The sequence below is a fragment of the Nelumbo nucifera genome, chromosome 4 (genome assembly GCF_055504915.1).
Source record: "Nelumbo nucifera cultivar China Antique chromosome 4, China Antique-T2T, whole genome shotgun sequence".
In the NCBI taxonomy this organism is placed as follows: Eukaryota; Viridiplantae; Streptophyta; class Magnoliopsida; order Proteales; family Nelumbonaceae; genus Nelumbo; species Nelumbo nucifera.
In genome coordinates this window covers 55,784,614-55,793,885 of record NC_142652.1, presented here as the reverse complement: position 1 = coordinate 55,793,885, position 9,272 = coordinate 55,784,614, and the positions used below count along the sequence as shown (strand labels likewise).

At 37.0% G+C, this 9,272-nt stretch overlaps 1 protein-coding gene across 1 annotated transcript; it reads left to right on the top strand.

The window, feature by feature from the left end:
- Nucleotides 1-3,140: 3,140 nt before the first annotated feature.
- Nucleotides 3,141-4,235, top strand: LOC104610164 (uncharacterized). Its single transcript, XM_088903776.1, has 2 exons — nucleotides 3,141-3,312; nucleotides 4,069-4,235. Exons 1-2 carry the CDS (start codon nucleotides 3,141-3,143, stop codon nucleotides 4,233-4,235), a joined length of 339 nt encoding a protein of 112 aa, XP_088759902.1.
- Nucleotides 4,236-9,272: the final 5,037 nt, after the last annotated feature.

The following is a 9,272-nucleotide window of genomic DNA, read 5'->3' as shown; positions in this document are numbered from 1 at the left end:
ATTGTTGAGTTCTTGAAGACCAACCTTTAGCTTATTCATGTTATAGTTCATGATAAACTGATTGAATAAGGGAGCCAAAGAGTTTAAGATGGCATCAATTTTAGTGTCATCATCTAGCACAGAGCCAAAAGCCTCCAGTTCATTAATGTAACCCTTCATCTTAAGACAATGGTCATGAACCTGTTGGTTCTCAGACATCTGTGTGGTCATCAATAATTTGAGGACCTTTTGTCGAGTAGAATGATTATGCTCTTCATACATTGTCCTCAGGCTATCTATGATATCCTTGGACACTTCGATCTTATCGAACTGTCTCTGTATCAGATTGTCTAAGGATGCTATAATGTAACACCAGGGAAGAGAGTACTTCTCCACCCATTCTTGATACTCTTTCTTACAGGCCTCAAAAGCCTTATCACCCAAACATTCCGGTGTAGGGTTTTTAGCAACCTTATCCAATTTCTCGGACGTCAGAACAAGCACAAGTTTACGAAACCAGTCAGCATAGTTTGGGCTCTTAAGCTTATTGCCGTCCAACAGCTTGGTGAATTGTCTATATTCCATTTCTAATAAAAGGCAACACAAATTATTAGTCCACGACCAATAATTGATTCATGTTATTTACATAGAAAGGTCTTTTATCTATGTTCCGTTTCGATTTCTTCATCTTTGAGATTTCCCTCCTATCTCAATGATGGAGACTCGGTTATGTCTCTGTAAATGTGGGAAATCACATAGGGTGCATGGAACCAACTTTTTCAGCATTAAAACCCACCACTTTCTGTGAAGGATCATATCCATTCATCAAATGGGATTTCCCTTTGACCTCTGTCAGACAAGGTTCATTGCCATTTTAGGTTAAACCTTTCTGTCTAGTAAGTGTTGACCCATCATATTGTGTACCCCAAAGAATCGTGAGAGAGTCTTCCATTTTACGATAGACTCCTTCCACATTGGTCTATGATGCCCCTATCATCTTATGAAGCAATCAAACAGACTGAATCAGCAAATGGATAGCCCAATTTTATGTTGCATCTCTTCATTACTAATACACCCCATTTTCATGCTAATGACGAAAGGCCTTTAGAGAATTCATCATATGAATTTTCCTATCACATGCACTTATATATCTGGAGGGAACAAGTTGAAATGTCCCAAGATCAGATTTAGGTCAAACCAAAGTGGCTCCCACTGACTTTCTTAAAGTCAGGTTTAAACGGGCACAAAAACGGGCTAGGATTCTGCACGATTTCTCTTGGGGTGAAAGTTGATCTAGGGCCCATTGAGAAGGGAGATCATCCAATGATCTTTAGGGCACCTTGGAAATGATGTGCATTCAGCCATGGTGTGCGAAGAGAGCCACTAACGATTAAACATGGGCCAACTATCTATAGCCCATGTACGAATCACATTCAGCACATCACATACATTCACATAATTGACCCAATTAATCAAATAAACTATAAAACCCTAATTAATTAAAGTTAACACATTATCAGCCCATTAAGGCCCATAATATTATCAAATAATATCATCTAGGTATATGGGCTAAACTGCAAAAAACGGTTCGGCCCGTATAGGAGTTATGCTGAAAATGGACTAATACTGCTTTAACTTATCAAAATTGGGTTCTACAGGGATGGGCTGAATCGTATCATGTCTTGGGCCATCAAACCCTTGGCCCATAACCGAATTTGGGTCACCTAAAACATGACCCATGGGGTTGACAATAGACCCATTGAACCATGGGTTCGGTCCAACTAGTTTGGACCAAACTAGGTCAAATTCAACCTAGGGTTTGGTGTCCAATGCATGGTCTAATTAATAAGAATTTGATTTGAATTAATTACAGCTGAAAAATACAATTAAGAACAACAAGAACACGCATAACAAGGGGTTGTAAGTGTGATGGTCCCATTCGGACAAATTGCAAACCTGCAAGAAAAAGGTTAATTTGCAGATTGCAAATTTCTCAACTACAAAATTTCTTCTTCTTCCTCCGCACGCTCTAGTAGGTCTTCCAACGTAAAGAAATAGAAAAACCTAATTTTCTATTAATTACATCAGAATAGATCCTACAAATTTTGTCTAAAAATAAAAAAAAATATTTACAAACCAAATTGAATAGAATAAAAAAATCCAAGAAATAATCACAAATCATTCCATAATTAATAAAGAATAGTAAAGAATTAATTTCAGATCAAACGCCCAAAACTGAGAACCGATTTCTCAAAAAAACTGCCAATTTGCACAAATCGGGTAGAACAATTTTTGCCAATTTGCGCAGCTCCAGATCTGGTTGGCTCTAATACCACTGAAGGGAAGGGAGATTCATCATATGGATGGCTGAACCATGTAGGGTGGCTAGGCGAAATTTCAAAAATTTTCTTTCTCCCTTCTGGGAATCGTATTCCCAGTTTTAGAAAAACTGCATTTTTTAAGGTCCATTCTTGAAACAAACCGGACCAGATCTGAAACCAAAGAATAGAGAGAGGATTACCTGACACAGAATCCACACGTGTAACTCCCAACATAGGTGTTCACGCCCAAAGAGGGTACCAAAGCCTGCCTCCACTGAAGAAAGCGCAGCTTAGGATGAAACAGGACCAGCAATGCAGTCCTTCACCAAGAACTGCAATCTTTCAGTAAGGATCAAGCAAGGGATGTTGAGCACGACTTAGATCTAATTTTTCTTGCAAAAATCAGAATCAAAATCCAATTTTGATTAGTCTAAGAATGGAGCTAAGGGCATACATTGTCTAACACTATAGAGGTCAAGGCCACATCACATGGGTCCCAACATAAGAGAATGGTTGCAGTTTTTATTTTCAAAGAAGTTCCAAGCTAGTACACAACAAATTTATGCAAATCTTTGGTCCCCCTCCATACACACACACTTGGTGGAAGCTTCCCTCTACTAAAGATTATGACCTTCAATTGTTCAATTCATTATTTATTTATATAGTTTTTGGTAAATCTTTTCACCAACTTTCATTCTATGTTGAAAAATACACAATTGCGCTCATATTCATACAACAAAATATGAAACAAACTGCTAAGTTTATAGTCTTGAGAAGGCAAGATATCTCAACTAAAATCCAGCCCATACAATATTGTTGTTCTATTCAGATTTTAGAACAATGACTAAAAGTAGGAAATGGAGAAATGGCATATTGAGTCCAAAGCCCATATGTGTTATATCAAATACTCACCCTAAAGCTATTCTCATATTTTCTCATAAGGCTCTTCCATTGACAAAAGATTATGACATTAGAAAGAATTGGAGGAATAGGCTTAGTGGAACTCACTCAAGTGAGATAAAACAAATACATAATAACTATCAGAACCTTATCACCTCTATTCATAACAAGGGTTTAATTTTTTTTTAACAACACATACAAATAACCAAATCTAATCACACAATAAGCACTTGCATTAAACAAAGGAACAAAAACAGTTTTTTTTATAAGTACTTGATTGTCTACAGCCTTGCATATGGAAACATGAAAACTCATATCAGTAAAAATATATAAAATAACTTCAATCCTAGAATAGATACAAATTGGATAAGCTCATACTCCAACAATGAATAAATATGTGAATATAGATCCAAAGCATTAAATAAATAAAATAACAAGTGCAACTACACAGTCGGAAAGAAAGAAGTTAAAGATACAATTGCAAATTCCATTAGAAGCAACTCAAGAGTCAAAACTAAAGTTTTTTTCCATAATATTTGATTGTTTCTTTTTTCTTTGAAACATTAAATCTTACTAATGTAATAAAATGAGGAATATGCCAAGACACCCAAACTCTCTCACACAATATTCTACAATATATAAAAGGTATATATGCTTATTATGATTATGATTAGGGAATGACTACTCTCTGAGAAGTAAGACAGCCCTCAAGTGGGCTGTGGATAATCTGGTGGAGAATGGAGACAAACTTGTCGTAATCCATGTGCAATCTCCTAAGGATAATCATGCCCAAAAGAAGCTTTGGGAAGAAACCCGGTCACCTTTGATTCCTCTTGAAGAGTTTAAAGAGATGAATTTGTCAAAGCAGTATGGACTTTCTCTCCGGATCCTGAAGTTCTTGATCTTCTTGATGCTACTTCAACAGCTAAAGGGGCTAAAGTGCTTCACAAGGTCTACTGGGATGATCCAAGGAAGAAGCCATTAGATGCAATTGAAGGCCTCAAGCTTGACTCACTTGTGGTTAGAAGCAAATGATTAGGGGCAATTAAAAGGGTTTTGCTTGCAAGTGTAAGCAACTATGTGGTGACAAATGCAACATGTCCAGTCACAGTTGTAAAGGGAACACCAATGGCCAAACCCAAATTTCTTTTTGGTGAGTTGTCGTCTGGGTGAGAGGGAAAGTTGTTGTCTGCTTGTGGATTGTGAAAGATTTGTTGGTTCACAGATGACAAAAATGTAGATTCTAGGGAATGCTTTTGTTTGGTTTTGAGTAGTTTTCTTTGAATACTCAATAATAGATAAACCATTTTTGTGCATGCTTATCTTCAACAACAGGAATAAAAGTGTAATTAACAAGCACCGACTTCTATACAAGAACTACTGCTTACTATGAATTTCTCTCTAAGACGAACTGTACTATAGTCTTTGTAACTAAGTATAATTAACCAGTACAACTCTTCTTAAATCCCTCTTCTATAAACCCTAAACAAATCTCTCTCTTCTACATAAATATTAGTAACATGAGTTACTATATTAATAATATATACTCATCAATTTCGTATAAACCACAATATAATGGAACTATGACATTTACGACCTCACCTGAAATTTGCTGCAAAGTATAGTTACACTCACATAAGCTTAGGGTATACTGTTACTTTTTCCTTTCCTTTTAACAACTCATTACACTTTTTATCTGACAAACAAATCTGTGACATCGAATCCAGTGGTTTAGACATGATACTTTTATAAGAAAAACAATAGAAGTCTGACTAGAAATCTAGTCTTTGGAGAAGTCTAGAAGGTTTCAAACAAAATCCACATGAAAATCACCGTCTATCAAGTTATTCTTTTATGGTATCATTTAGCAAATCAAGTTATATCTATTATAGTCTACCAAGAAATAAATGGGAACATAAACGGCAGAAACTTTTGTCTTTGTACATGCTTGTTTGAAGAAATAATGACTCTGCATTGAACCAACTTGCTCGAATCTTTCTAGCAAAATAAAGAATGCACAGAAATTTTGAATACAGAAATAGCAAAAGAGTGGTAGAAGTCCAATGGAGAAAACTATTTCTGATCTTCTTTTGGGTTAAGTCAAAGTCGAAGTTGAAATCGTGAGGTCTTCACATTCTAGTCGAGGTTCAATAGTAATGGAGAGAAATTTGAATACAATATGGAGGGAATATAATAAAACGTAAAACATGGGAAATGGTAACCTTCTAAGTTCTAATTAATGTTTTTAAAACCTAACCGGATAGGGTACCATTATGGGGTCCGGTTCTTGGGTCAAATGGTTGAATCGTTCAACTAAATCAATGGGTTTTGGCCAAAAAGCGGTTTTGGCGTGAAATGGATGACTGGTTTTTTCCAATCCAACCGTCTGGTCCGGTTTTAAAAATATTGCTTCTAATTGATTTTATTAACAAGAATTAATTTGGTAAAAAAATTGCAGTGAGGAATTAGAAACATTTGTTTTTCTTTTACAAAAAATAAAAAACAATTTTTTTTGAATCTAATCAGTGTTTTTATACCATCATTGATTCAAACGGTTAGCCCGTTCGGCCTGGGAACCATCTAGGCAACTAGATTTCACCCCTAATTTGGCCAAAAACCGTTGACTTGGTCAGCGACTTATTGATCCATTCACCCCAAGCAGTGGTTTTTAGCCATTTTTCTATTTTAATTATTTTATTTTTTAATCTTTTAAATTTAGAGTGGGCCATCCATTTGAACCAAGTGGTCAAACCGTTAACCCATAAACTAGTGGCCAAAGCGATTTTTGTTCCAGGTCTATTTTTAAAACATTGAAATAATGTTTTAAAAACTGACTCTAAGGATGAACCGTTTTTGCCTCTGGTTGCAGGTCATCGGTTTGACCAGCCGGGTCAAATAGTTCAGATTGTGCCATGTTAGCATCTATATATGTTAAGTATGTATGTATGTATGTATGTATGTATGTATGTATATATATACACACACACACACATGTATGTATGTATGTATGCATGTGTGTATAAATATATGTATATGTTAGAGTCAGTTGTACAAGGGTAGTATAGTCCTTTTATGTTTAGTTATATATGTATTGTCCAGCTGATGTGGCTCTCACTTAAGTGAGGGCACAATGGTAATTCTTATATATCGTAGAAGAGTATGAATAAAAGAAGGGCCGACTAGAGGGATTTGAATTTTTCTCTCTAGTTCAGCTGTGACCTTTTCTCCTTCTCCTTCTTCTCTCTCTCTCTTCTCCTTCTCCCTCTTCTCTCTCTCTCTTCTCCTTCTCTTTCTTCTGATCTGAACTTATAAGAACATCTAATCTAAGTTTTATCATGGTATTAGAGCCACGATAATTAGTTCAGATCAGTTGTCTCCTTTTCTCCCTATTCTACACATTCATTTCTAGGGTTTTGTAGAATTCTCATTGATATCTAGAGAGTTTTCCAGAAAGAAAGAAAATGATTGATTGTTTTCTCTTATAGGGGTTTCCATGCCTCCAATGAGTGCAGTTGTTGTGGTTTTGTGTGGTTGGTAAAAAACTCTCTTCTCGCAATTCGAAGAGGGCTGGTTTTGTGATGGTGACAATGCAGACTTGGTACCCTCTACTCGACAGGTACATGATCTTCGAACTAAGTTGTGGTATGTAGCAAGTTTCTTTTATATGTTGCAGAACTGAAAATCCTATTCATTAGATGTGTTGTGAGGGTTTCTAGTGCTGATAGTAGACGACAACAATAGTGTTGTTGCTAAAAGTGATGAATAGTTGTGAGTGTTGTTGCTGAAACTTGGTACTAGGAGCCCTAGTGGTGTTCAGTCATTCGTGTAGAGTGTGGTGATTTATTAGGGCAGTAGAGTAACAATTTAGTGGTACAGCTTCCCACTATTTTTTTGTGCAGTCATGGGAGACAGCAGTGAATACAAATCAAATGTGATGGTGCCTTCTGATTATCTGAATGTGCAGATGACCTCTATAAATCTGAATGGTGAGAATTATGTCCCTTGGGCTAAGTCTGTTGAAGTTTTCCTAAAAGCCAAAAAGAAAGTGAAACATGTGAGGGAAGATAAACCCCCAATTGATTCTCTAGGATATGATGAATGGGAGCAAGAGGATGCTCAAATTATGACTTGGCTATGGAACAACATGGAGTCCAAAATTAGTGTGAACTTCATGCTTTTAGATACAACCAAGGAAGTCTGGGATCATGCAAGGAAACTATATTCTAGACAAGATAACACTATTAGGGTTTACCAATTGTCCCAAGAGTACTTCAATCTACAACAAGAGAATCAAAGTCTTGAGGACTATCATGCAAGTATGAGAAATTTACGAAATGAGTTGAATGTTTATCATCCTCTTACACCTGATGTCAAAATTCAACAACAACAGAGAGAGCAGTTGGATGTGACCAGATTTTTAGTAAGGCTAAAGTCTGCGTATGAAGCTGTAAGGGCACAAATACTAGGTGGATCTGCTCTTCCCTCTCTTGAGGAAGTGTTTGCTCGTCTTCGGAGGATTTCAGTTGAACCCGCAGAGACTTTCACTATGTCAGATAGGTCTGCATTTGCAGTTATGAGAGGGGGAGGTCGTGGTGATAGAGGAGGTCAGCATGGCCGTGGTAGTGGTGGTGGACCCATGTATGGTCGTCGTGGTGATCGTGTTGGAGGATGAGACTCAGGGGGAGCCCGTGATAGGGGACGTGGTAATACTCAAAGAAGGTGTACTCATTGTGGTATGGAGGGACATACTATTAACTTTTGCTATGATCTACATGGCCCACCTTCAACCTGGGCAAATCATGCAGCTATAAATGGTGGTAGCTTAAGAAAAGAATCTCAAGTCACTAATCAAATCCCCATTACATCTATAGATGCTTCAAGAAAGGAGATGGTAAGTGTTTCATGGGATGAGTATGAGTGGTTCATTTAGGGTACATCTCAACAGAATACGACTACCCTTGCACACACAGGTACAGCTTGTCTAGCATTCACACCTTCTCGTTGGATTATAGATTCTGGAGCTTCCGATCATATGACTGGAACTCCAGGTGTATTTTCATCCATTTCTCCATCATTTACTTCCCAATCTATTACTCTTGCCAATGGCTCTAAATCAGCCATTCGTGGTGTTGATAATGTTGACACAAACTCATTATCCCTCTCCTCAATTTTATATGTTCCCAAGTTTCCCTTTAACTTGATGTCTGTTAGTAAATTGGCTCAGTCTCTTAATTTTTCAATAACTTTTTACCCTTCCTCTTGTGTGCTTCAGGATCTCAAGACGGGGATGAAGATTGGTGGAAGGCATGAAGCTGGTGGACTGTATTATCTTGATGGAAGTGGTTCGGCAACAACTCTTCAATCATCTCTCTCCCCTCATTAGTGGCACTACAAACTTGGTCATCCGTCTCTTAGAGCTCTTCAGTTACTTGTTTCGTCATTGAGTCGTCTTTCTAATTTAAATTGTGAGTCTTGTCAGATTAGGAAACATCATCGTGTCTCCTTTAGCCCTAGAGTTGATAGTTGTACATCGAGTCCTTTTTCTTTAGTCCATTCAGACATCTGGGGTCCAAACAGAGTAGTGTCTTATAATGGTTGCAACTACTTTGTAATTTTTGTTGATGATTATTCAAAGATGACATGACTTTATCTTATGAAAGAAAAGAGTGAATTTGTTTTTTATCTTTCAAAAATTTTATACTGAAATTCACAATCAATTTGGTGTACATATTAAAATTCTTTGTTCTAATAATGACCGCGAGTATTTTTCCACACCCTTTCAAGAATATTTAGAACAACATGGCATTATCCATAAAACCTCATGTACCTACACCTCTCAACAAAATGGGGTGGCTAAAATAAAGAACCGTCACCTTTTGGAAACTACTCGGTCCCTCTTACATCAGATGAATGTCCCCAAACCCTTTTAGAGTGATGTTGTATTTATATCCTGCTTTCTTATTAACCGCATGCCAATGTCTATCCTTGAAGGTCAGTCCCCTTTCTTTGTTTTGTTTCCCATGTTATCTCCTTTTCCCCTTACTCTTAGAGTTTATGGATGTGTGTGTTTCG